Source organism: Strigops habroptila, chromosome 2 (assembly GCF_004027225.2).
Source record: "Strigops habroptila isolate Jane chromosome 2, bStrHab1.2.pri, whole genome shotgun sequence".
Taxonomy (NCBI): Eukaryota; Metazoa; Chordata; class Aves; order Psittaciformes; family Psittacidae; genus Strigops; species Strigops habroptila.
This window is the reverse complement of record NC_044278.2, coordinates 28,914,857-28,942,614: the sequence shown is the minus strand read 5'-3', so window position 1 is coordinate 28,942,614 and position 27,758 is coordinate 28,914,857. Positions and strand designations below refer to the sequence as shown.

Genomic DNA, 27,758 nt, shown 5'->3' with positions numbered 1-27,758 from the left:
GAAACTAATTTAAAATTGACTCTGCTGAACAGGAAAATACAGTTAATCCACAAAATCTGTCACAGGAACCAGGCCAAAAATTTAGCAAATGTTGAAAAACAGTAAGAGATAGACACAAATGTCTAAAACTGCATAAAACAGAGCACTTGTTTTTGTACTCTATTATATCTTGCTTAAAGGGATCTTTTTTACTGTCTGGGATAAAAAGTATTTCTGTTGGGAAGATCGTTGCTGAAACATCTGGCACTGACCAAGGCAGACTTAAAATCCCAGAAGTCCTATGTCTCTATGAAACTGACTTCAGTGTTTATTTGTTGTCCCAGGTGACAAAAATACAGATCATAAACAAGGCACAAGAAGAATTAAAAGATCTTCTAACCATCATCTAACATGACAGTCATGTATGTAAAAGAATGCCTGTCTAAAATATACACTTTCTTGAGTTAATACGTTTCCCTTACATAGTTAAAGTAATTCTGTAATGTTTTGTTTGTGAAACTGGTTCAGGAGATAATAAAAGTTATTCTACTCACCAAAAGCTTCAATCCAGCAATACACATAGGCATGCAAGTAGTCCACTGAAACCACATTGGGACCACTCACATACTTAAACATACATGTGTACTTTAGTGCTTTACCGGACTGGGGCCTATTAGTAGATACCCTGGTTAGTTAGATTTCCCATACACTTTCCCCACATGGTCAGTCACCATTTTGGAGACCATCATGGCTTTGTATTATGTCAAGACACTCGATGGCAGCTTTGGATCTTGAAAAAAAATCTCTGCTTGAAGTATGAAAAGTTGTTGTTATTATTTAGTCAAATAAAACAGTTTCAAGTTCAGCATGCTATTCTCTGTAAGAGCTCTGCCTTTCCAATCTGACTTTTAATACCATTTTCCCCACACACACAAATCATAAATACTGAAGCAAGAAGGAAGAGGCTGACAATAGAAGCAGGCACTTTTTACGCACTTCACAGGTCCACCGATACACCAAATGCATTTACTGCATTTTTAGATCATGATGGCTTCTCTGCATAATAGTCACCTGTGTATACTCTAAACTTAAGTACAACACTTCAACTCTACGCTTTCAGACTTTCAAGTATAGCTTCTTTCTCATAGGTTTCCCCAGCTTCTAGAGACATGCTGATACTTCAGATTACTCAAGAATTTTTTCTCCGTCTCCTACCACCACAAACAACTATATTAAGAGCATAATGTTTTATTAAAACAATTCCTAATACAATAGGCAGGGCTATTTGAGACTGCTTATTCCCGTAACTAATTCTGTGACTTGAATAAAAAACAAAACAATAAAACCAATTATATATTTTTTAATGTCAATATAGACTTGCATCAGAATTGTCACAATCAGATTTCAATTGGCAACAATGCATAGAAGCAAATTATATGTGAAACTTCTGAGGATCCAAGCACACTCCCCCACTACTGTACTCCAACAGCAAGGGAGCTTATCTGGCTTATCTTGCCCAAAGAAAGCCGTTTCATCCACAAAGAGTCCTCATAAGCATTTTAAAAATTAAGCAGAGAAGCCCTCTGTTCCCTTTCAGACTCCCTGGAGCAATGTACAGGGATTCTGCTACTACAGGAGTATTCCTGTATTTCAAAAATAAGGATTGCCAAACCCAAGGGGATGGTATGCTCTGTTGTCAGCTAATGACCCTTGAAATCACCCTTAACACAAACCAAGTTAAGGTAAATGCAAATAAAAATATTTATTTACAAAATATAAAAACAGACAACATTGTTACAAGCATTTATAAAGATACACATGACAGGAAAGAAAGTTTTGTTTAATATATTTACTCCAATGTTGATTTTTAAGGCCTCTTCTACAATCAATACACAAACCATCAGTGCTTAGCTAACCCCATTTGTCAAAGACACAAGCCTAGCGCCACTGGCCACCTGGATGCAGACTTCTACAGAGCTCACCTCAACTACGAGCATACCACTAACCATTTGAAGGACAAGACTTTTACCACCTGGTAAAAACACAGTGAAATGTTAATATACAATGTTCCTATGCTCTGGACTTTTTACATATACACTAGTAACTGGGAATGACATTCTGCACAAACATTTCAGAATGTTTGTCTTATTAGTGGTTCATGACAAAGACAAAACAGCAGTTACAATCTATACTGAGGGAACAAAGAACTGGATGCCTGACTGTCAAACTCTGAGGTATACCACGAAAATGTCTGTTAAATGAGTTATATTCACTGTGCTTTTGGTGCTGTAAAAGACCCAGAAGAAAATACCTTCTGTGCTTCAGGAAGTGAATTGTACAATCTTAGAAAGCTCTTGAAAGACAAAATGCACCAAGTGGAAAGATTGTTCCATCAGAAATTGATGTCAAGGCTTTTTTATTTGCTTTGAAAGGTATGAGAACAAGTCTTCAGATGGAGTGAGGTAACATCAACTTGAAAAAATTAACATCCGTCTTAAATATTTAATTTACTTAATTACAAAAACCCCACAAAATATCCTTTTGAAGACATTTCAAGGGGAAAAACATTTGCTTGTTTTTTTAGTTTGAGTTCTTTTATTTTACTGTACATACAATTAGATTTTCCTTTGGAAGGCCACATGGAAGACAACTATGCGAGAAAACGTGACTGTCAAGCTAAAAAATTAGCAGATAAACCCAGATGAAATGGCAGTTTTAGAAACTACTTTCAGATCTGTTTTGAATGAATTACATTTTTATGCGATGGTACTGCTCTAAGATTGGTAGGACAATTTTAATTAACTTCATTGTTATGAAAGTCTCAACTTAGGTTATTAACCTCTGCAGGAAACTGGACAAGAATCTTACTTTTCACGTTCAAGCAAAAGCTTAAATTCTATTGAGACAAAGAAGTCACTAGTTGACAAAAGCACAAAATACGGGTACAGGCTGCTTTCATCACTGCCTACATGAGCACGGCCACCAAACGCAAGACCGCAGCAGTTCAGATGATTAGCTTATTCAAGTGTTAAATACTACCTATGTACGCGTTTTTTCTTCACAGACTGCGATTTGACACCAGATTGAGCAGGTAACGGTTTGGGTTTTCTTATATGATATGCTTTCCTTCCCTTCCTTACCTCAATGGATGGTTTGGGGAAAACATCATCCTTGCTGTCTTCTTTGCCTTTTTCAACTGGAACCCATTCTCCATAGACACTATCTGCTTCCTTTTTCCTATGCTGAGACCCAGATGAAACAGGGAATTCCTTTGACAGACTGACTTGATTTTTTGGTTGTGGAGGTGGTGCTGGTTTTATGCTGGGAGTCTTGAAGAAATAAAATTAGAAGAAGTTAAAACTTGAAAACACATAATGCTCACAACATGTCTTTAAGAAACTATTTACTGCATACACTTGGTGCCAAGCTTTCACAAAACAGTCATCCTTCTTACCATCATCAAACTAAAAGCCTTTATAACAAATCATTTTAGCACAGCCCTAAAAACACACAAGTGAGCAACAAACTGCAGTATGAGACAGCTAGAAGCTAAAATCACTTCAGTCAGCTTCAGCAGCCAAAAGTACGCAAAACTGCACTCTCACAATTAACCTTCCTGCATTCCCTCCACCCAGACACCACCATAAAGAGAACAATTTTCATCTGCCACGTGTATTTTATATGGGGAGCTCAAAAATAAAATTCCTGGTCAGCAAAAAACATTGGCTGTGATAGCCACATGATGATAGAATGCTCTACATTACTATACATAGAGAAAGTAGTTTCAACATTTTGTTTTCTAGGTTTTGATTATTTTTTAATAGCAGCATGAATTTTACAGTAGATTATGAGCTGGTTTTCCTTAGAGAGTACTGCTAAAGAGTTTGCAGAAATCTCTGACAGGTTCCTCTTCTAAGAAGGAAACAGAGCCCACACAGCTCATAATATTGGGTAAACTTCTACTATCAAAGGAAGATGGACAGGAATGGTAGTAAGAATAGAATCCAGGAAGAATGGAAAGAATGACACTAAAATGGTCAGGACTGTGGAAAACAGGCAGAGCAGCCCATAACCACTAAAGAACATTCCTCTTTAGAGCCTGTAAGAATCTCCACGTTTATTGAGTTCCAGAATTTACTTCATATTTTATCACTTTCTAATGGTACAATATAAAGGATAAATCTATTTCTACCTTACAGCTTATGTAAACATGTATTACTGCTTATTTTGTGTATGCCACAAGCAATATATATTTGTACATAAAAATATACATGCTATTCATATTTTCACTTAGCATATTAATACTTTTATAGTACTCTATACCCTGCAAAATCAGAGCAGACTTTCACAGGCACAAAAAACCCCTGAAGATACAAGGGGAAAAAAAAACAATCAACCAAAACCTAGACACGTTCTGATCCATGCTTCAAACCACATGAATCACAGATGCATTTAAAGAAACACTCTCTGATTTATTCCTTCCAACATGCTCGTACCCAGAAAGCATCAACACAAACTATGACAGCGTCAAAGGCAGTCCCTCAAGGAGGGGGTTTAATGGACCATTTAGACCCTCTCAGTTACAGGCAACATCAGTGATCCTCACTCTTAAAACAGCCTTGGCTAATCTCAAGACTAACAGAACTTTTTTCTCCTTCAACGAGCACTTGAGATCTACTGAAGAAGCAGACAAGATTTGGAGTTTGCACAAAGTTGATGGCATCATCTTATTTAGAACACCTTAAAATGCTTCTAGAATTTTGATGGGTTGTTTTATTTTTGTCTTTTAAAGAAAACCAATGCCTATCCAAAAGCATTTTCCAATTCCAGTACTGTTTGCAAATTCATACTAGTATTTCTACAATGAAAATGTGAAGTAAACTGATCCTTTTTATGCTATTTAAGCTTTAAAAGCTGCGAAGACATTAATGGCAAAAACAGTTTAAATCCAGTTCTGAGAGTTACTACAATTTCATAGACTGCAGGGAAGTTCCTTCTTGTACCAAGAGTACTTTTGACAGCATGCCAGTGCAATTTCATTGAAATTACTGATCCCTCTTTAATTTTTTGCAAAAATACCTGCATTATTTAAAAATAACCACAATTTAAAATATTGAAAATTAAAGAAGTACTTACACTTAAATTGAAAAATATAGGTTTGGGTTCACTGAGCTTAAAAGGATGATTATAGAAAGGACGCTCTTCCTCCTCTTCATCAGAAACATGAGGTTTGTTCACTATCACATCATCTGTGCTCTGAGCGATCTTTTTGCATTTCTTAAAAAGAGAAGGGGGGGGCAACATGACAGCTTTGAATAAACCTGGAATTTCAGCCAAAACATAAATTTAAACCCCAACATCTTTATAAAAAAGCCTTTCTCTTTTCTAAAGCAGGTATAAACTGAGAAAATCTTTTAGCAGTGTCATCAATATATGTACTTGACATTTTACACACATTATCAAGCACCTACCTAGGTTTGCTAGGCACTCATGCAGTGAATAATTTCAGACATAAGATTTCAGCAGCATACTGTAAAACTGCCACACAATGGTAGTTGCAGAATGTGTATCTTTAGCTGCAAACATTCCAGAGTAGGAGCTCACTGGTTGTTTGGCATCCCACATAACCAGCATACTGCAATCTGATAGAAGATTCAGCATAACTTCCAAAACCACAACACAGGAAAAACTAAGAATTAATAGTTACTAATTCTAAATTCTATGGGTAGCGCAGAGACCTAGTCAGAAGCAATGGCTGAGAAGACCTCAGATTTCTTCTGACATATTTTTATGCTGGCCACTTATGCCTGACATCACCATTTTATATTCAACAGAAGTCAAATATAAAACATATAGATGCTATGGGGATACTGCAATCAAATCAGAAGAGTGCCTCCAGGTGGAAGAAAAAACCCAACAAAATGACATTCTAAAGAGGCTAGAATTTTATAACGAAAAACTCTTTACTGATCAGTTATCTGCACCAAGTGTTTATCAGCAGCAACTATAACTTAAGTCAAAAATGCAGTAGAGAATATTATACTCTAGTATCAGCCATTTATTATGTCTCCATTCATTAGAAGTACGTTTACAAGACTTACAAGACTTACAAGATATTTGAGGACATAATATTTGAGGAAATAATACTGGCAAAATGCAGCCATCATCTGGTTGGATTCTAGTTTAAGTTCATACCATTCATTGTAAGTCACATCTGTTTGATGACCTCACTGTTGGCATCTAAGGAGCAAACTAGCAGCTCCATCACTAAAAGTCAAGACATATTGATGGCACTGTTCTCATCAGTCCTTATAAAAACAGATTTCTGCACTCTCCTGTGCTAAGATGCCTACAAACAATGACTGCAGCACATTCTTTAGGCAACAGGAAAAGCCTGCACTATTTGGAAAGCTAACCAACAACATGTATTATTTATAGTTATTAGTTGGCTCCCAACTAACTGGAAGCAGTTTGTCCCATTTGCAGGTTACACTGCAGAGAGGAAAGACAACACAGCTAGCTTCACAAGAAACTGAACAGGCTCTGGCAGGATCCTCTGCTTGCACACATTACCATACGATGATGGCCTGGACTGCTTCTGTGACCTATTTTATTTTGATTCAACAGAACAGGAACACATTCCCACAGCTGGAAAGGGCAAGGAAGGGGCAGGATTTTGGCTTCCAGATTAGCATTTGCTACACTGGGTCTTGGTCACGTTACATCAAGAACTATCAAAGATGTCTGCACAGCATATCTGCACAATCTTTTTTTACTAACAAGTACTTTGACTTCTACTAACCACACACAACTAAGAGCTTACTTTTCACCTATTTGACATCATTTAATTTCAGGTGTGTTTCCATAAACAGATTACTTCAGAGCTGTCACGCTGATGATGCAATTATAAAAACCAACCAAACAAACAAAATTAAAAGGCATTTTTCCCCCTCCCCCCATTCCAATTTTTCTCTCGTTTCTGGGGAAAAATTGAGGAAATTAGCAAATTGAACAAGGTGATGTTACTACAGTAAAAGTAGCGATTTTTTCCCCCACAATCAGACCAAAACCATCCCATTTGCAGACTTGAACTGCAACAGGATAGAACTGCAACAATAAATATCTTAGAGTGCATATTAATATATACAGAACTATGAGAAGTGGGCACCAGATTTTTAAGCCCAAGGTAACATTGAACAATGTGAAATTAACTGACAAAAGTAGGAACCTAAATAACTAACATCGCCAGAACCAGAAACCAGGAGTGAAAGCTTTGAGGTTTATTAACACAACTGCAAAGAGAACTACTAATTTGTGCAAAATTAGAACAGAATCAAAGCCAGGAAAAAAGACCAAAAAAAGAAAAAAAATTGGACTTCATGCATTTCCATGGAATTAAAAAGCCTGTTTTCATGACTTAGAAAAAACAAAGTGTAGAGAATAAGGGCTCAAACCACAAGCCAGTTTCCACACAAACCAAGCACACAAAATGACAGGTTGCCTAGAAGTCACAAAAAACCAAATCTGCCTATTTTCAGGTGTGCTACTGTTGTTCTCACTTACCTCAGTGAGCTCCTTTAGCGTATCTCTTGATGACTTCTGGTTGGCTTTGTCGTCTTTCTTTTGAGATAACAAAGGCATCAGGCTTGGTGGTAAGGGAACACCAGACTTAGCGCACATGGCGGCTGCATTAGCTTTGGCTATTTCAAGTAGCTGGGCCTTGTCTAAAATTATTTTTTTAAAGAAGAATTATTATTTTTATAGATTGCTTTAACAATAAATAAGCATTTCTTGCAGACTAAACAAAGTACAAAGACAAACCAAGAGATTTTACCCATACTTCATTTTTATGTTCTGTGCAAATATCTAAAATATCTAAAATTGTACTTAGTTACTCCATACTTTTTTTAATTTGGTCTACCCAACAGACAAGTGAAATTGCAAATTTAACTTAAAGAATGGGAGTCCAAATTACAGCAGTCAAAATCCTCCAAACCCCACAAGTTCTGACGCCTGTTTTGACTTCACAAACTCATTCTAGTTTTGGAAATACTAAGTCTACTTCCTAGCTGTCTCTGAAAAGCATTCAAAGGTCTTGAAGAACTCCCTGCAAGTCTCCCAAGAAGTAACGTGAAAGCTACTTACTATCAACCAACAGCAAAATACAAGCACTGAGTAAGATGGGCACTTGCATAAAATAAAATCACATGCAAAACTGTTAATAAAACAGTATTTTGCTTTATTAAGGAAAAAAGCACATGTGGCCCTATCACAGAAATAGGGGATGAAAATAAAGTATGTCTTGCTTGATCTGCCAGTTTGCAAATAAATGAGTTACCACCATCTCTGCAAGCATTCAGCTTTAAGTAAATCCTAAAAGGGCAACACTCCTTTGCTTCTTAAGCAATAGAAGTATATAAACACAGCCTTGCTGCATAATCAAAGCATGAAAGCAGATTCAAGGACACTCATTGATTCTCATGTTCTGTTGTCGTGGTTTAAGCTGAACCCAGGACATCTGTACAAAGACACTTCTCTGGTAGATGGGCTTTCATGGGAACTTTATGAGACAGGACTAAAAGGATCAGAACCTGAGGTCCACAAAAAGGAAGCTTCCTCACACACTGTACAAGAGCTCATCTCCCAAAATTAAAACCTGCTTTCTCGTTGTGTAACGTACTACCTAAGGAAACCACAAGGCCTCTCCTTCTCTGGTCATTAAATTTTTATCATGGGAAAGAGGCAAGACAAAGAGGATAATGGAAACAGACAAACAAGCATTACAGCTGACAACACATCTAAGAACTCTCCAATTGTCACTTACTTTCAAATGTTCTTTATGCCCATTTTGTTCTCAGTAAAACTAGAAATCCCTAAGTTTCTTAGAGAGTACCTGGCCTTTACTTTAGAACGAACAATGTTTTCCAAGACTGCAACACACTACCTTTATATAAAAGCTCTAAAACCAAGATATAACCTACCCTAAATACAGTTTCATCCAAATAGCAAGCACTGATTCAGCTCCAACACAGAAGTTCCTACAGGAAGTCACTGCCTAAAAGCAATGCTCAAACTGATTTCCAAGAAATTCCTTATGAATGCTAGAGAAATATATTCAATTTAGGAATACTATGTGAATGACCACAGTATCACCTAAACATGGAAATACTGAATATAAACTTACAACTTACCCAAGTCTGTAAGACGTTTAGGTGACCTGTTTGAAAACTCCGATGACCTCGATCTACGACGATCAGGTGATCTGCTGTATCTTCTTCTCCCCGAAGATCTTGATCGCCGCAGTCGAATTGGTGACCTACTAGAGCTCCGTCTTCTTCCTCTTGACCTTGATCGCCTTTGACGAATAGGTGTTCGACTCCTGCTCCGTAGTCTGAGTGATATTCTACGATCTCTTGAATCTGATCTTCTTCTTCTTCTATCAGTAGATCTTGATCTGTTTCTCTGCGACCTCTTACGCCTGTCTCTTGACAAAGAACGCCGCCGCCTTGATGCTGACCTTGACCTACTCCTCCGTCTATGCCTTGAACGCGACAATGAACTAGACCGAGACCGACGATTAGATTTTGATCTTGATGCTCTTCTCCGTGTTACTGATCTGGAGCGATTCCGTCTAGAACGAGATTCTGTATCGTATCTCTGGGATCTGCGCTGAGAAGACCTGGAGCGTCTGCTTCTAGATCTCCGTGAAGATTCTTTGTCTGTTGTTTTTTCAACAGATTTGGATCGACTCCTTTGTCGAGCAGTGGACCTGGAGCGCCTACGTCTAGATCTTCGTGAAGATTCTTTGTCTGCCACTTTTTCCACTGATGTTGACTGACTCCTTTGGCGAGCAGTGGACCTGGAGCGTCTACGTCTAGACCTCCGCGAAGATTCTTTGTCTGTTGTTTTTTCGACAGATGTGGATCTACTCTTCTGGTGAGCCGCAGACCTGGAGCGCCTACGTCTAGATCTCCGTGAAGATTCTTTGTCTGCCACTTTTTCAACAGACGTGGATCGACTCTTTTGGCGAGTAGGAGATTTTGAGTGTCTGCTTATAGATCTCCGGGAAGACTCTTTGTCAGACATTTTATCAACAGATCTGGACCTAGATTTTTCACGTTCAGAAGACTCGGAACGCCTACTTTCAGGTAAAAAGGAAGAGTCCTGTTCCTCTGATCTCTCAAGAGGCATGGAATCTTGTTTATCTTCATCTGCCAAAGAGGGTTCTCCATCCTCACCCTCTTCCCCCGTGGTAGACCTTGACTCATGCTCATCTGATGATGTGGAGTCTCTTCGTTCAGCTGCCAAAGAAGGCTCCACATCATCCACTTCTTCACCAGTGGTAGACCTCGATTCACGCCCATCAGGGGATGTGGAACGTCTGTGTTCAGTTGTCAAAGAGGGTTCTATATCCTCCGCTTCTTCACCGGTGGTAGATCTTGACTCATGATCATCTGATGATGTGGAATCTCTTCGTTCAGCTGTCAAGGAGGGCTCCACATCATCCACATCTTCACCAGCAGTAGACCTCGACTCACATTCATCTGAGGATGTGGAGTGTCTACGTTCAGCTGTTGGAGAGCACTCCTGCTCCTCTGCTTCTTCACCTGTGGTTGACCTTGACTCACGGCCATCAGGAGACACAGAGCGTCTATGTTCAGCTGTCAAAGAAGGTTCTAAATCCTCTGTTTCTTCACCAGTTGTAGACCTTGATTCACGGTCATCAGAGGACGTGGAGTGTCTACGTTCAGCTGTCAAAGAGGGCTCCCCATCTTCCGCATCTTCACCAGCAGTAGACCTCGACTCATGCTCATCAGAGGATGTGGAGTCTCTTCGTTCAGCTGTCAGGGAGGGTTCTGCATCCTCTACCTCTTCCCCAGTGGTAGACCTTGATTCATGCTCATCAGAAGACACAGAGCACCTACGTTCTGTTGTCAAAGGCTGCTCCAGATACTCTGCTTCTTCACCAATGCTAGATCTTGACTCATGCTCATCAGGGGATGTGGAGCGCCTATGTTCAGATGTCAAAGAGGGTTCCAGATCATCCATTTCTTCATCTATGGTAGATTTTTGGTCATGACCCTCAGGGGACACAGATCGTCTATGTTCAGGAGTCAATGAGGACTCTAGACCTTCTTCTTCCATGGGAGATTTCAGGTCATGGCTTTCCTGATATGAGGATGTAGAATGTCTACGTTCAGCTACCAAAGATGGCTCTACATCTCCCATTTCTTCACCAGGACCAGATTTCACACTATAGCCATCAGGGGACATGGAACATGCACTTTCGGGAATTAAAGATGGCATTGCATCATCCACTTTTTCAGCAGGGATGGCTTTCAAGTCATCAGGGGACATGGAGATGTTATCATTTAGCGTTGAAGGTTCGAGACCACCTTCTTTTCCAACAGTAGAGAATCTCAACTCCTGGCCATCAGGGGATGCTGCATGTTCATTTTCAGGTGTTGGAGAAAGCTCCCGCACATCTGCTTTCTCAACAGCTGTGAATCTTACATCCTGGCCCTCAAAAGACAACAGATTGTCGTTTTCAGATGTCAAAGAAGAATTCATATCCTCTGTTTTGTCAGCATGAGTCAACCTTGATTCATACTCTTCAGGTGAGAGAGCATGTTCATTTTCAGATGTCAGAGAAGGTTCCTTTGCCTCTACTTTTTCAGCAGGGCTGGAATGCACCTCCTGACCTTCAGGGGACATGGCACATTCACCTTCAGACAAAGACAACTCCTGCACCTCTGCTCTTCCAACAGCAGCAGGCTGCAGCTCTTGGCTATCAGTGGACATTGAACTTTCACTTTCAGATGTTTCGGAAGGTTCCTCCATTTCTTCTTTTTCAACAGGACTGGACCTTAAATCACGACGTTGAGGGGATACATCATACTCATTTTCAGACAGCAAAGAACACTCCTGCCCCTCTGGTTTTTCTGTAAGAGCAGAGTGCAACTCCTGCCCCTCGGGGGATGCAACATATTGACTGTCCGATATTACTGAAGGTCCCTGCACCACTGTTTTTTCAGCAAGCGTAAACTGTAATCCTTGGCCTTCAGGGAAGACGGTATATTCACTGTCGGACGTCAGAGAAGGCTCCTGCACCTCTTTTTCAGCAGGGCTGGCTGCCACCTCCTGGCCGTGAGGTGATACAACATATTCATTTCCAGATAGCAAAGAACACTCCTGTACCTCTGTTTCTTCAGCAAGGGAAGACACCAACCCGTGTTCTTCAGAAGACACAGCATGTTCACTGGCAGGTACTACAGAAGCATCCCGCATCTCTACCTTTTCAGGAGAGCTAGATCTCATCTGGCCCTCCCAAGACACGGCATATTCATTTTCAGATATGAGAGCAGGCTCTTGCACTTCTATCTTTTCAACTAGGGGTGTCCGCAACTCCTCACTCTCAACGGACACAGAGCATCTTTCTTTAGACATCCGATAAAGTTCCCGCAGTTCTGTTTTTTCAGCAGGGGTTGATGTCAACTCTGGGCCATCAAGCCCAATTGCGTATTCATCTGTAGACAACTGAGAAGGCTCCTCTACCTCAACTTTTTCAAAAGAGGTGGACGTCAACTCACCACCGTCAGACAAAACTGAACATCTGCTTTCCGCTATCAGAGGTGGCTCCTGCACCTGTGTTTCTTCATCATAGGCAGATCTCAACTTGTGGCCATCTGAGGATGCAACACATTTCAGTTCAGATGACTTTAGCACCTCTACTTTTTCAGCAGGGATAGGCCTCAGTTCGTGACTATCAGGTAACAGGAAAAGCCCACCTTCAGATGTCAAAGTAGTCACTGGGGCCTGTAGTTTTTCCATAGGTGTGCTTAATGCTTCACAAACATCAGCAGACTTGGAGAATCCACTTTCCAGCCTCTGCATCTCCATTTTTTCAACTGCAGTGGATGTCAATTCATAGCCTTCAGGGAAGACAGAACACCTAAGCTCAGATGCCAGCAACAGTTCTGCACCTTCTGTTTTCTCAAAGTAATTGTGTTTTGTTTTATGGCCATCATGGCACACAGGAATTCCACTTCTAGACATCAATAAAGATCCTGCACCCTCTATCTTTCCAGCAGGCAGGTATCTTGATTCATGCACTTCAGAAGGTGCAGAGCACTCAATTTCAAGTACTTGTGGAAGCGTTGGACCATCTAAATCTTTGTCAACAGATGATCTGGACTCATGAACTCCAGAAGACTTGCAGCTTTGTCCTACAGTTGTCAATACAACTTCCTGCACTTTTCCAAATGATGACGCTGAAATGAGGTCATCCGAGATCTCAACACGACTGCATTCCGATTGCGAGGAAACATCTGGAGCCTTGACTTTTTCAACAGATAAAGACCTTTGTTCATTTCCATCAAGTGACCTGAAGGACTCACTTTCAGACACCAACAGAGGCTCCTCTGTTTGTGCATTAAAGCTGGATCCTGATTCACGTGCATCAGGAGATCTGAAGCATCCACTGTCAGAAGCCAGAGAAGGCTCCTGCATCTGGCCCTTTTCAACAGGCAAGGAGGCTGACTCACAGGCATCAGGGAATGCAGAGCATGGAACTTCAGGTGCTAGAAAAGATTTTTGAGCCTCTACTGCTTCAGAAGATAGTGACCTTGACTCAGGGATGTCAGCCGGCTTGGAAGAGTCGCTTTCAGCTACTTGTAAAAAGTTCTGAGGCTCTGCTTTTTCAACTGGGATATGTCTCAATTCATGACCATCAGACAAGCCAGAGAGTACACTTTCAGACATCGAAAATCCCTGAACCTCTGTTCTTCCAGAGGATAAGGAGGTTGTCTTGTAATCATCTGAAGATACAGAGCATCCACTTTCAAGCGTCAGAAGAGGCACTGGACCCTCTATTTCTCTGATGGAGGTAGATCTCGACTCATCTTCATGGGATGCAGAGAGCTGAAATTCTGTTACTGAAGAAGTTTCTGCATCTCCTCTTTTTTCAACAGATGAAGATCTTGACTGGGATGTGGAGTATCTAAGTTCAGGTAGCGAAGACTCCAGAGCCACTGCTTTTTCAGCTGATCCATTTTCAGATGTCACAGAAAGCTCTGAAACCTGTGATCTTTCCACAGACATGGAACTCAATTCCTGGTCATCTGGGTTTTTGCAGCTATCAAATTCAGACACCACAGAAGGCTGCAGACCCGCTGTTTCTTTAACAGATGAGGAACTGCTGTCAAGACTACCAGTTGTTTTGGAAAACCTGCTAAACGCTGGCGGCAGCTCTGGGCCATTTACTCCTTCATCAGACAAAGCTATTGACATGGGACCATTAGAGGATTTGCAGGGACTGTCTTCACTTGCAGAAGACTGTTCAAGAATTTCTCCTTCTTCAAGACACTGGCTTGAATCCTGACATTCAGAAGATTCCACAGCCTTGCTACTACACTTTACTGAGAATAACTTACTCCCTCTTTTTTCTACAGATTTGGACCTTGACTTAACACTATCAGATGACTTGGAACGTTTCCGTTTGGATTTTTTTGAAGATTCCTTGCGCTTTTTTTCGACAGACCTAGACCGAGACTTATAACGTTCAGACGATTTTGAGCGGCGACGCTTAGATTTTCGTGAAGACTCTTTCTTTTTTTCCACTGATTTAGATCTAGATTTGTAACGGTCAGAGGACTTTGAGCGCTGGCGTTTAGACTTCCGCGATGACTGCTTTCGATCTCTTTTTTCTACTGATCTGGATCGAGACTTGTAACGGTCAGAGGACTTTGAGCGCTGACGTTTAGATCTCCGTAGAGATGCCTTCCGACCTCTCTTCTCAACAGATCTTGACCTAGATTTTGAACGATCAGAGGAACCAGACCCTCTGTGTCTGAATCTCCATGAGTATTCTTTGCCCCCTCTTTTTTCTGACGACCTGGATCTAGATTTAGAACGGTCAGAAGACCTGGAACGTCTGCGGCGGGATCTCCAGGAGGACAACCTGCTCCCCCTCTTTTCCACTGACCGTGACTTAGACCTGTAGCGGTCAGAAGACCTGGAACGTCTGCGCCCAGACCTTCGGGAAGACAGTCTCTTTTCCACTGACCTGGACTTAGACCTGTAACGGTCAGATGACCTGGAACGTCTGCGCCCAGATCTTCGGGAGGACAGTCGCTTTTCCACTGACCTGGACTTAGACCTATAGCGGTCAGACGACCTGGAACGTCTGCGCCCAGATCTTCGGGAAGACAGTCGCTTTTCCACTGATCTGGACTTAGACCTGTAGCGGTCAGACGACCTGGAACGTCTGCGCCCAGATCTTCGCGAGGACAGTCGCTTTTCCACTGACCTGGACTTAGATCTGTAGCGGTCAGATGACCTGGAACGTCTGCGTCTGGACCTTCGGGAAGACAGTCGCTTTTCCACTGATCTGGATTTAGACCTGTAGTGGTCAGATGACCTGGAACGTCTGCGTCTGGACAATCTGCTCCCTCTCTTCTCTGCCGATCTCGATTTAGACCTGTAGTGGTCAGATGACCTGGAACGTCTGCGCCTAGACCTCCGGGAAGACACTCTTCTCTCTCTCTTCTCCACGGATCGGGATCTAGATTTGGAATGCTTTTTTCTGGAATCTGAATAGTTTCTGCTCCTAGAACGTGCTCTTTTAGAGGTCAAACGCCTAGAAGTAGAACGTGACCTTGATTTTTTCTTCCGTTTCCTAGACCTGGATTGAGATTTGGAGCGACTCCTTTTTTGTTTCTTTGCATCATGTTTTTTATCACTGCTTCTATGGCTACTTTTTTCAACAACTTTCTCGAGTCTCATCAGAGTCTCCCTCATTCGTGCTGCCACATCAGGTTGTACATCGGATGTTTCTGAATCTCTTTTCTCTGAATCCTGTTCTGGAGTTGCTTCTTTGACATCCTCAGCCTGTGGAATGACTTCCAACTGGCTTGCCTCTGCCACAGGTACCGGCTCTGCTTCTGCAACAGTCTCAGGTACTGAAGCTGCTTCCAAACCTTTTGACTCTGCCTCCAACTCCACAGCTGCTTCTGCATCTTTCAGCTCTACAACAGTCTCAGGAAGAGAAATTGTTTCCAAACCTTTTGGTTCTGCCACAACAGCTGGAGCTGCTTCCAACTGTTTTGCGTCTCTGATTATTTCAGATTCAGGAGTCCCTTTTTCATCTGCTGCATGTGAAGAGCTAAAAGCTGTTTCTGCTGTAAAAGGCTCAGATGCTTGATTTTGCTCTGCATCTTTCTCCTCAACTAGTATCTCGCGTTCCTGAGCTTGACCTGGAACTCTCACATCTTCCATCTGTTGACACTGCACTCCTTCTGCATATCGTACTTCTGCTGCCACTTCATGTGCCAGCGTTGTTTCCAGATCTTTCATGTCCCCTAGTTTTGGACCTGCTTCAGCAGCAGTCAGGATTTCTGGAGCCTCTTCTGTACTCTTCCATTCTGCAGCAGCCATTGCTTCTGGAACGGTTTGCAGATTTTCCTGCTTTTCAGTATGCAAAGATTCTGGAACAGCTTCTGACACATGCTCTAAAACATTCATCACCCCCAGATTTCCTTGGATATCCATGTGTATCTCAGGCTCTTCAACTGTTTCAGAACCTTTCACCTCTACTGTTGCAGACTCTTTCATACTTTCCAACCTCACTTCTCCAGCTTCTGATGCTGGCTCCAAATATTTTGCTTTCACTGCTTCCTCCATTTCTGAAGCTTCTTCCAAATATTTGACATCACTAAGCAAGGGCTCATTTTTTTGTGCACTTGTCTTCCTTGTTGCAATTATATACTCTACAGTAGGTCCCTGAGTTCTCACATCTGTTGAAATCTTAGATTCCAAAGTTCCTCTCAAGTCGCTTATTTCTGTCACCATTTCTGATGCCATAGTTTTTTCTTCCACTCTGGGCAAAGACTCTAATACTGCTTCTGAATGACCTACTATTTGATCCTGTATAGATTTTGAACTTGTTTCTAAAGTCTGCACCATCACTGTTTGCAGAGGTTCTAATATTGCTTCTTCGCTCCTTGCCTTTGCTTTGTTTGAATCTTCTGGAGCAACTTCAGGATACCTCATTTCCCTAACCACCTCAGATGCCAATGTCCTTCCCAAGCCTTCCATTAGTGTCCTTGTTTCAGATCCCGCTACCATTTCCAAATTTTTCATCTGTGTTAAGTGTGAAGTTTTTGATCTCGCTTCCGCATCTTTTACCTCTGCAACTGCCTCAACTTTCAAGTTGTCTAAATCCCTCACTTCTACAATGGCAGAACTGGTAGCTAGCTCAGAATCCTTTATCTCCCCTACCAAGTCAGGTTGTGGCGTTCTTGTATGTGCCATTACCTGAGACTGTGAAATGTAACTCTCTGTTTTGTTTGCATCAGGAGGTTCTGCAACTGCTTCTGTATGTTTTGGTTCTCTCTCTGCTGTGGTTTTCAAATGCATCATTCCTGCTAATGCCTCAGACTCTCTAACCACTTCCACGCTTACAGGTGCAACCATAGATTCAGGAGGTCTTTCTGATGTTTCTTCTAAGGCAGGAAGTCCTGGACTTGCTTCCACTTTCATAGCTAGACTGGCATCTGAGCCTGCTTCTACTCCTGCCATACACTCTAGATTTATCTCCGAACCTTTTGACACCACTGTTGAACCCATTGCTGCTGCTAAACCTCTGGCCACAGTCCCACAATGCACAGCTTCGGAAGCTTTTATACCTTCCATTTGAAAAGATGGTGAAATTGTTTTCAAAGTTTCTGCTTCCACCACAGTCACTGGTCTTAGGACTTCTCCTAGGCCACTCGCACTTTCTTTCTGCAAAGACAGGGGACCTCTCACACTTGATTCACCTTCAGATCTTAACTCTCTCAGCTCTTCTTGTCGTCTCAGTAATAAAGCACCTTCTGAATCTTTTGCTGTTACAGCTATGGGCTTGAAAGTAGATTCTGAAATTTTTGAGGCATTCGTATTTTCCAGCTGCAGAGTAGCTTGACTTGTTTCTTGAATTTTTACTCCTGCTAGTGCTGCAACTTCTGTAGTTGCTTGTGGACCTTTAAAACCCTCCACCATCTGGATTTCTGGAACTGTTTGGGGAACAAAGGTCTGGACAACAGGTTCTGAAGTTGCTCTTAAACCCTTTACCTCTGCAACCACATTCACATGTGTCAATTCTGCTGGAAGTGTAGATTCCTGGGTTCTATCCACACTTCTTGTTTCTGTCAAGACTTTAGGCTGTAGGAACACTCCTGATGCATTCAGCACTGTTGCAGGATCAGTGGTACCTTCCACACCTTTTACTTCAGCTTGCAGATGTTCTCGAGCTGCTGTGACATCTTTTGCTGCAACACCCACAGGTCCCAGGACTGTTTCCAAACTTCTGGGCTTTCCTACAGCAACTGGCTGCAAAGCTTCTTCCAAAGTTTTCACATTTTCCATATGTGCAGAGCTTCTAGCTGGTTCAATATCCTTCACTTCTGTAACAGCTCCTGGTCCCTGGGGTATTTTGGCACTTTTTATTTCCATCTGGGTCACAGCAGTTGCTGCAAATACTTTATAAGGGTGTTGCAAAGACATATCTGCCTTCAAGACACTTGAACCCTCGACGGGACTGCACTGCAGCACTCTCAAGCTATCAGATGCAACTGAGGGTTTCAGGGCTGGCTCCAAACTTCTGCTCATATCCCCCAATTCCAAAGATCTTTCCACATTTCCCATATGCAGAGATTTTTCAGTTGTTTCCGGAATTCTAACTTCTTCCATGGCCACAGACATGTGAGCTACCTTCACAGTATTCAGATCTGCCTGATTTGCAAATTTAGGAATAGCTGTCACATCACTTGCCGAATACACAGATTCTGAAGTTGCTTCCATCTCTTTTGCTCCCCCCTGTGCCACAGACGGTAGAAATGTTTCTGAATATGTCAACACCTCCATGGACTGAGGCTCAACAGCTGCATCCAAAGCTTTTACTTCCCCAGTGCCTTTAGATTTCAGAATAACTTCTGAACCTTTTAGTGCCTCAATTACCTCTGAAGCTAGAGCTGCTGATGATTCTTTCTGAATTTCAGACTTATTGGCAACTTCAGACGGGATGCTAGATGAAGTATCACTTCCAGTATCAACAATAACACCCTTTTCACTCACATTAATAGCTACAGGATAAATATTGTCATGAGACTGTTTAGTTTGTTCTTCTCTAGTGCAAATTCTAGTTTGAGCTATAGTTTGAGCTATACTAGCATCTCCTTGGATATCAGACTGACTGCCTTCTAAAGCAAATGGCGGATTTGTTGCACACAAAGTCCCCTTCTCACTTCCAAGATTTTCCGTAGATTGCTGAGAATCAGTTCCTGAATGAGAAACAAGCCCTAAAGCTTGTCTATCAAGTTCCTCACTTGTTTGTAAGCACAGTTCTGGCTGCATATGGACAGCCAGATTTGCACCTTCAAATCCTCCAGGCTGTACACTCAATTTGGAGCTTGATTTCTCTGGTATTAAGTGAGAAGCAGGCTGTGAGTCCCCACGGTCTCCATGACGTGCACTCAGCTTTGCCTCCTTTGGCTGCTTTTTATGCTTTTTCTCTTTCTTTCTTTTCTTCTTCTTTTTCTTCTTCTTCTTGCTTTTGTGCTTCTTGTTCTTCTTCGATTTTTTCCTAGGAATTTCATCTTCACCAGTAGAGCTTCTTTTTGTAGGCTGAGAACTATTTTTCACAGTATTTTTGTCTACATCTAGAAAAAATGATATTTTCCTTGTAAATTTTATTAAAACTGTATTTTAAAAATTCTTTTAGACTAGTGACCAAGCCATGGACAGAGGTAGAAAAATTAAACTTGAAACCCATGCCTTCTTCACTAAACTATCTTACACAAACAGCACACACTCCCTTTTCAGCCCTCTAACCCTTCTCTGGAATCACTTGAAGTAAAAATAACTAATTCTTCTGTCAAAAAGTTAAGGAAATCTCCCTGGTCAGAAACACAGTTCTAGTGGGAATATGACTCTTCCCAAGAAGCAGTCAGATATACTTCCACCTATGTTCAACTGTGCAGTACATTCTTCCAGGAGGGTGGAAATGTGTTTTTAAACTACACCAAGCTGCACACAGAAGTGAAACAAGAACTCCCATTTTCCAGGCAAATTATCTAAGTGGTAGTATGCTTACTGTATAAAATGTGGCTAGCCCATTATTCCCTACTACACTTAAACTTGTGAGCATGCTCAGTATTACTTGTGTGTTAGAAGTTATCTAAGTGTATCTACTGATTAAGTTTCCCACTGACAAAGTGATTCAAATAAATTTTGGGAAACAGCATCTACTTTCCCAATCCCATAGAAGCTTTAAGGCACTGCAGGCAACCAGCTGCTCAGACTGGAGTTGCTGCAGGCAAACCTGGAAGTACCTAACAGAGGTTTTGCTTCAAACAGGAAAGTAACTAAGAAATTCAGGTGACTGCAGGGACAAGCAATCACTGGGGGGGGGGGGGGGAAGAAAAAAAATAACACTGAGGTTTCAATCACTTTCTTTTAATTCTACACCTCATTTCCCTGTGAATTTAACCTGTATTGGGTTCTTACCTTTCTCTGGATCTAGTACCACTGTTTCATAGAACGATTAGGGTTGGAAAAAACTTAAAGGTCAGAAGTCCCAACCCTCCCTGCCGCAGGCAGGGACATGTTCTACTAGACCAGGCTGCTCAAAGCCCTGTCCAACCTGGCCTTGAACACTGCCAGGGATGGGGCAGCCACAGCTTCTCTGGGCAACCTGTGCCGGTGCCTCAGCACGCTCACAGGGAAGGATTTTTTTCCCTAATATCTAATCTAAATCTCCCCTCTTTCAGTTTAAAGCTATTACCCCTTGTCATGTCACTACATGCCCTTGTAAAAAGTCCCACTCCAGATTTCTTGTAGGTCCCCTTCAGATATTGGAAGGCTGCAAAAAGGTCCCCCCTGAGCCTTCTCTTCTCCAGGGTGAACAGTCCCAACTCTCTCAGCCTGTCTTCATAGGAGAGGTGTCTTTTGAGGAGAAAGGCACTTTATTAAAGGCAGCTTGTAATTTCCTGTTAACTATGGGCTATATATTTAAGTCTGCTTCCATATGATCTTCAGTGATTATACTTACACTGGTCAGTGCAGCAATATGGATTCTTTAATTATAATCTTGCTGTGATTTCAAAGCATACTCTTTCAAGGGAACAATGCAAACTAATTTAAAAAACACTAATATTGCAATTCTATTCAATGAATATGACTTACGGTTCTATAAAGAAGTACCTAAGGTAGTTTTGAGCACACACATTTTTATGGAATAAACAGCTTAAAAAAATAGTGCTTCCACCATCACTGCTGTGAATGTAATGAAAGAGGACAATGAAGCAGAGTCAAATGACGTTTTCTACACAGCCTTTTCAGATAACCTCTGTTGTACAACAGCAACAATAACTCCTTTCCAGATATGAACAGTGGGAACGTTTACCATAGGTGAAGTTTATTAACTTACAAGCTAATAGGTCTTACATTCATTACCCTGTTAGCTTGCCTCATTCTTCCATGACAGAAGAACAAAAGTACCCCAAATGCCAGCCAAAAGTGCTGCTTGTACAACATAAGCGAAAGACTGTTGAAAATGATCAAGGTAAACAAGCCACTGTACATAAAAGAAAGAAAGAGCAATTCCAAAACCTTGCAAAACAGAATCTCTGAAATTTTCTATGCTGCCTCTTAGAAAAAAAGAAAAGTCCCTCTGGAACTATACTTACCAAGCACATAGCAGTTACCTATAATTCAACTCAAAAACATTAGAAATGCAATAATTAGAGCCTTCACCTCCCTAACTCTCCCAAAACTGTACAGAAAATACTAGTTTCATGAGAAGGGATACTGATATGCAACTTTTTGGCGTAATAAACCCAGTAATTTATTCAAGTTTTGAGATTATGACAAAAAAATTTCTTAACTTTTGGAAGAATGTAATCTGAGTATCTACATTTTAAAGATAATTGCATTATTTGTTTTAAAACACCACAGACTGAACAGCTAATTACAGTTCTGAAGTCTAATAAATGATTTTTAGAAATAATCTTGTAAACCAATCCAAAACAACACAACATTTCTATCTGTCAGTACCAGCTTTGTTAGTAAATACTGCTCATTGAGGCCCTGAAGTGGATATATACAAAATAAAGCACAATTATATATCTAAATGGATATTATTTATACATTTTAACATTACTGTAATGGAGAAAAAATAACTTTTTTGCAAACAAAGTAATGCTTTCATATAAATAACCAGCTTCAATTTTTAAATTATGTACTTCTCTGTCCATCTGTGGCTGCAAATTAGAGCAGATCAAAAAAAGACTTAAATGTTATAATGAACACACAACTTCTCAGATGAAGCTTGTTGAGAGGAGCAGTACTGAAAAGTACTTTTCATCTCTGTAAAAACGATTCCATTTTAAGAACTATGACAACCTTCTTAAACAAGAACATGTTTGCCAAATACGTTTTCATTTACCTGATTTGCACTGCAGCTCTGTATCAAGGGCTCCAGAGAGCACTTCCTCTATTTTCTGCACTATCTGATCATTCTGACGACTCCCAGCACCAGCAACAGTGTCATCTGAAGGGTTGGCTTGCTCAGCTGGGATTGTGTCACCATTGGGCTGGCCTTCTACCTTTCCACTAACCAAAAAAAATATCAACATAATACAAGCAATTTTGAGCCTTTTTTTTTTGACCTTTTTTTTTAATTCATAAGCATTTATTATACTCAACCCTTCAAAACATTATTTTAGCCTCCTGAAGAAGCCATGCTTTTAGCAAATCAGCTATTTTTGTTTAGCTTTCACATACTCGCAACAGAACACGTTGTGACAACTGAGTATTAGGCACAAGGGAGGAAAACGTGTTCTCGAATGTGCCACAGCCCCCGTGCTTTATGCAACAACTTGTATAGGCTCCCCTCACAAAACAAGCACCCATCACTCACTCTTCTCCAGTAGGTTTTGTTTGCTTTGCAAGATAAGGCTGAAGAACCAGGCGAGCTTAAACGCAGCGGGATCGGCAAGAACAATCTAACAGACGCTCGCCCCCTCCCCTCTTGCCCCAGCACAGGAGACCAATACCGAAAACTCGTGAGGAAAAACGGGTGCGCGTTCGCCACGAGACACCCCTCCCGCCCCTTCCCCCCCCACCCCCCGCCGTGGCCCCCCGGGTCCCGCCATGTTGACGCCGAAACGACCCTCAAAAGCTCTAGGCCCCGGCCCCGCTACTTTCCTTCCTCCCTCCCTCCCTCCATCCGCGCCGCGGCGGGACCCGCGCCCTTCCCCTCCGCCCGTACACCCCTCCTCGCCCCGCGCGATAGGCCGCGGCCGCGCCGCCGCCCGGGGCTGGCTCGTTACCCGCCGTGCTGCTGCTGCTCTTCCTGGATCTCCCGGAATTTGTTAACCACAAAGGACCGAAAGATCTCCTCGATGTTAGTCGCCATGACAGCCCCGCGGCACCGGGCCGGCTCCCCCCTCCCCTTGCCCCCTCCCGGCGCTCCGCTTTCCTTCCTGCCGAGACGCGAGGCCTCCGATATCCCACAAGGCACCGCGGCAACTAGAAGCCCAGGGCGCCTGCTGACGTCCTCGCTGCACGCCCTCTCGCCATTGGCCGCCCTCTAACGGACGGGTAGCGGAGGGAGGGCCAACGCGGGCCTCCGGGCGGCCGCTCTAGCGCCGAGCAGAAGCCATAGAGCGCCAGCCCGTCTGGCTTCCGGCGGTTACGGGAGGGGTGGAAGGGGGGGGAATGTCTCGTGTCTCGGAGAAGTTCGCCGCCCGCCCTCCCCCCGCACGAGCGCCGCCATGTTGTTGCACTCACCGCCCCCCCCCCCCCCCGCCGCCCTCCCCACGCGCCTCCCGGCGCTCCCCCCCCCACCCGTGAAGCGCCGGCGGGCCTCCCCCCCACGTCCCCCCCGAGGAAACCGTTAACTGCCGCTCTGCCCACACGCGCACACCGGGGCCTGTGCCCCCTCCCCCCCCTCCGCCGATCGCGGCCCCTCTCGCGCCCCGTACACCGAAAAACTGCGCCTGGGCCCCCGGGGGAGGGGAGGAAAAGAAGGGGGAGTCTGTGGAGGGCACCATGGCGGCCGGTGACCGCCGGTTCCTGCGGCCCTGGCCCCCGTTCCCCCACACACACCCAGCCACCCACCCACCCTTCCTCCCCGCTACCCCCATCGCGCTCTACCGGAGCCGTCTGGGCCTCCGCGGAGGAGCCCGGCGGCCGGCACTCACCTCGCCGAGGGCCGGAGCGGCGGCGGCGGCGGCGGGGCCATGGTGGGCTGCAGCGTGTAGCTGTGCGTGCCGGCGGGCTCGGGGCCGGTGGGGGTGGGTGGGAGCGATGCCATTGGTCTCCATGGAGCGGGGCCAAGCCCCGCGCCTCCGCCGCCCCGTGCGCCGAGAGCAGGCAGCGCCTAGCAGGGGGGCCTGCCCGCACACGAGTGCTGCATCACAGGACCCGGCCCGGCGCGGCGCTGCCCTCAGCTACAGAGCGGCTCCATGCGAAAGGCGCCCTCCCCCTCCGCCGGGAGAGCAGGCTGCCTGTGACACGCACATGTGCTCCGGGGGCTGTCTGCGGGGCCGGGCGCCCCGCGGGATGGGAGGAAAATTAAAGGAACAAAGAAAGAGAAGAGGGAAACGCCGCCGATGAAATGCCCCGAATAAAATAAATGGCACCAGAGTGATAGCCGGCCCTGCAAAGCAGTGTCTTCTCCGAGGTGTTCTGTTGGAATGCACCAATATCAGTTTGTCCCCTGGACAACCACCCTGGGGACCCCATCATTCTGCCCCAAAAGCAACTCTCAAGTATAGATATAGATAGACATATATATATTGATGTGTATGTACGTATTTATATATACATACATATTGATACATACATGTACAAATACGACTTTGTCATGCCCCAAATAATCCCACAGCTGGAAGACCCTTCATAGACTCACAGAATGGTTTGAGTTGGAACGGACCTTAAAGCTCATCTAGTTCCACCCCCGACCCCGGCACAGGCAGGGACACCTTCCACTAGACCAGGCTGCTCAAAGCCCCAACCAGCTTGGCTACTGTTTCTTGTGGTGCCATGAAGGAGTAACTTAGGGGGGTTAGCTGACCTGAAATAAATTTAAAATACCTCAAAATCTAGGTATAAGCGTTTAGCTGCTGCTGGGGTCTTCACTCACAATGTCAGTCTTGAATTCAATGTGTCTTAAAGACCCTTGAAAAGCAGTGGTGTTCTTAGCTGCATATTGCTGGGAGGTGGTCTGCCTTAATGTTAACTTTGGAAAAATAATGGATCTCATACTTGGATCAATTTACTTACTTCCATGTCACAGATGATTTATTACATTTAAAATAGAAAGCAGCTCTGTTTAAGTTGCCCTTTCACAAATAACCCGTGTCTTTCACGCCAGGCCAACACTGAAAATTTTTAGATCTTTCCAGTAGAGTACTGTGCATCATTTCTGTTATTCAGTGAGCTAAAGACTGAAAATGTTTCACTTGAACAGTTTCAGACATACTTAAGATTCCCCTGATGCAAGTGGCCTTGTCTAGACCAGACATGCTTTTACCCAGAACCAACTAGTGATATTCTATGTAGGGATAAGTTTGCTACTAGGGGCCTTGCCCTAACACAAAGCTGCAAAGGCTTTCAGCGTGATGGGATGGTAACTCACCCCTTCCAAAGAAGAAGCCCCAAAACCCAGCTGTACTCAAAAGAACAGCAAGTTTGACTGACATAACTTAGCCTGTGTGATGGGCTTCAGCCAGAAAAGCTGTTCCAGCTGGGGACCACACCTCTGATGTGGGCCACGGGGAATCCACAGCACAAACCTGCCCGTCATCCAGAAATGGACCGTTTCCACCTGCAGTTAATTAATTCAAAGTAACTTTACTACACTGATACTCCTACCAGTGTAGGCCTCCATCTACACAGGGCAAATCATGCAGAAAGGTAAAAAAACAAAAAAACAAACAAAAAAAGCCAGAGAAAGATTCTAAAGGATTTTAGCGCATGCTGCATGTTTTCCTCTGCCTCCTTAACAACAGACACAAAGTGATAAATACAAAAGTCACCTCTCATACAAATGAGGATCCACAGCCCTGCATGAGAATAACTGTTGTTGTTATCCATTCCCATCTCTGCTGGCTGTATAAAACCCCCTTGAGTTAAACACTTTTATTCAGTCAGGTGATGCCTAGTTTTCAGATTAATTAAATATTTTACTTTCATCTTGTCAAGACCAATGATTTTTTTGGGATACATTTAGTGTTCAATTTGTAGGCGTAACAATTAGAGGTCTTTACTAATAGCAGTTCTGCTGCCATCATTAATGCTACTTCAACCATTCGTTCATGTGGCTGTTCCCTTTTAAAGCATGAGTAAAAGGTGTGCTTAAATATGCAAATGACATTTACTAAATATTTATTTCATAAGCTAATTTACAAAGAACAGTGAGATTTGATTTTCACATCATAGCTCTTGGGGGGAGGAGGCAAAACTATGGATCAAATCTGTTTTAACACTATTGTTGCACAATTGTAATGCTAAACTGGACTAAATGTTGCCCAATATTCTTTGGTTTCATAAAGTAGAAAGTTCAGTGTGGTACAAACTAAGAAATTGCTCCTACCCAGTAGGAGAATTCCCTCTGTGAGGACGTGGAAACAAAATCAATCTTGACAGAGTCAAGTCCAGCCAACTTCATAAACCATCCCCTATAGCCTCTGGAGCACTACTCTACTTCCTAAAGGAAAAAAACCAATAACCTACATATAGATACGGGTTTTCAGCCAGTTCTAGCACCTTCCCGGCTCGGCTCGGCACGCTCCCCAAGCAGCAGCCGACCCCAGAGGAAGATATTTCTAGACTTGAAGAATTTACGTGCAAAAGCCTATTAGTGAGTCTCCAAACTTGGGACATGCACTACCCCTCCTTCCTCCCTTCCTTACCTACTTCCTTCCTTCCTTCCTTCCTTCCTTCCCGCCCCGCTTGCCGGCCCCCGCCCCCGCCCCCGGCCCGACCCGCCGCCATGTCGCGGTGTACCCTGGGTAGTGTAGTTTTCGTTGGCGGCGCGGCGGAGGACGCCCTCCCGCTCCTTAAAATCCCCCTCAAGGAAAGTAAGTTTTTCTTTCGCTCTGGAGAAGGGCGGGCTCCACGGGCCGCTCAGTGCCGGTATCGCTGCCCGCAGCCAACCTCCCGCCGCCGGGCTTTGGCGGCGGAGCGGGAGGAGCGAGGTGGCGGCGGGGCCATGTGCTGCCCGCTGCCCGCGCGGTAAAATGGCGGCCGGCCCGGGGGGCGCTGTCGTGGCGGTCGCTGTGAGCGGGCCTCGTCTGAAACCCCGGGCGGCTGTGGCTTAGCCCGGGTCCTGCTCTGACCCGCTCCTGTGGCCGTGAAGGAGCCTGTGGAGATAGAGTTGCTAATGGCTTATTCGTATACATATCTATTTTAGCTCTCTCCTGCTCAGATTTACTTCTGAGGAGCCTGATGTGTAGCGTTTTTCAATGTACTGCGCTTTAAAGTATTTTAAAAAGCATGTGCCTTTTATACCTCCCTTTTTTTTTTTTTTCCCTTTCTGCTCTGTTTGGTTTTGAAAAAGTGATGAAATATTTGCTTTAAAGTAAATATTAAACTTTCAACCTATTTTGTTTTGGACTTTGACTCACTTTGATTCTTTCCCTGCTGTTTGTGAAGTTTGAGGCTTGCTAACTTTAACGTTGGCCCTCTTCTTTTTTTTTTTTTTTGTTTTTAATCTATCCAGTAGATACTTGAAATTA

At 43.3% G+C, this 27,758-nt stretch overlaps 2 protein-coding genes across 7 annotated transcripts in view; one reads left to right on the top strand and one right to left on the bottom strand.

The window, feature by feature from the left end:
- The window catches only part of SON (SON DNA and RNA binding protein), a 40,880-nt gene extending 16,191 nt beyond the window's left edge, over positions 1-24,689 (bottom strand). For 4 of the 5 annotated variants that reach the window (XR_003989340.1, XM_030471425.1, XM_030471443.1 and 1 more), the window contains exons 1-6: positions 24,219-24,689; positions 22,460-22,626; positions 9,171-19,673; positions 7,543-7,703; positions 5,116-5,256; positions 3,120-3,308 (exon numbers count right to left, since the gene is read on the bottom strand). Coding sequence is in view for 4 of the 5 variants with exons in the window: in XM_030471425.1 (XP_030327285.1) it covers positions 3,120-3,308; positions 5,116-5,256; positions 7,543-7,703; positions 9,171-19,673; positions 22,460-22,626; positions 24,219-24,331 (11,274 nt within the window). In the remaining variant the exon portion in view is untranslated. Of the gene's footprint in view, positions 1-3,119; positions 3,309-5,115; positions 5,257-7,542; positions 7,704-9,170; positions 19,674-22,459; positions 22,627-23,345; positions 23,681-24,218 lie in introns of those variants that run through there. The other variant, XM_030471434.1, reaches the window with a different exon arrangement.
- Positions 24,690-27,028: 2,339 nt separating this feature from the next.
- The window catches only part of LOC115601471 (trifunctional purine biosynthetic protein adenosine-3), a 37,729-nt gene continuing 36,999 nt past the window's right edge, over positions 27,029-27,758 (top strand). Inside the window, exon 1 of one of the 2 annotated variants that reach the window (XM_030471511.1) lies at positions 27,029-27,101. The gene's annotated coding sequence lies outside the window, so the exon portion shown is untranslated. The remainder of the gene's footprint in view (positions 27,102-27,758) is intronic. The other variant, XM_030471530.2, reaches the window with a different exon arrangement.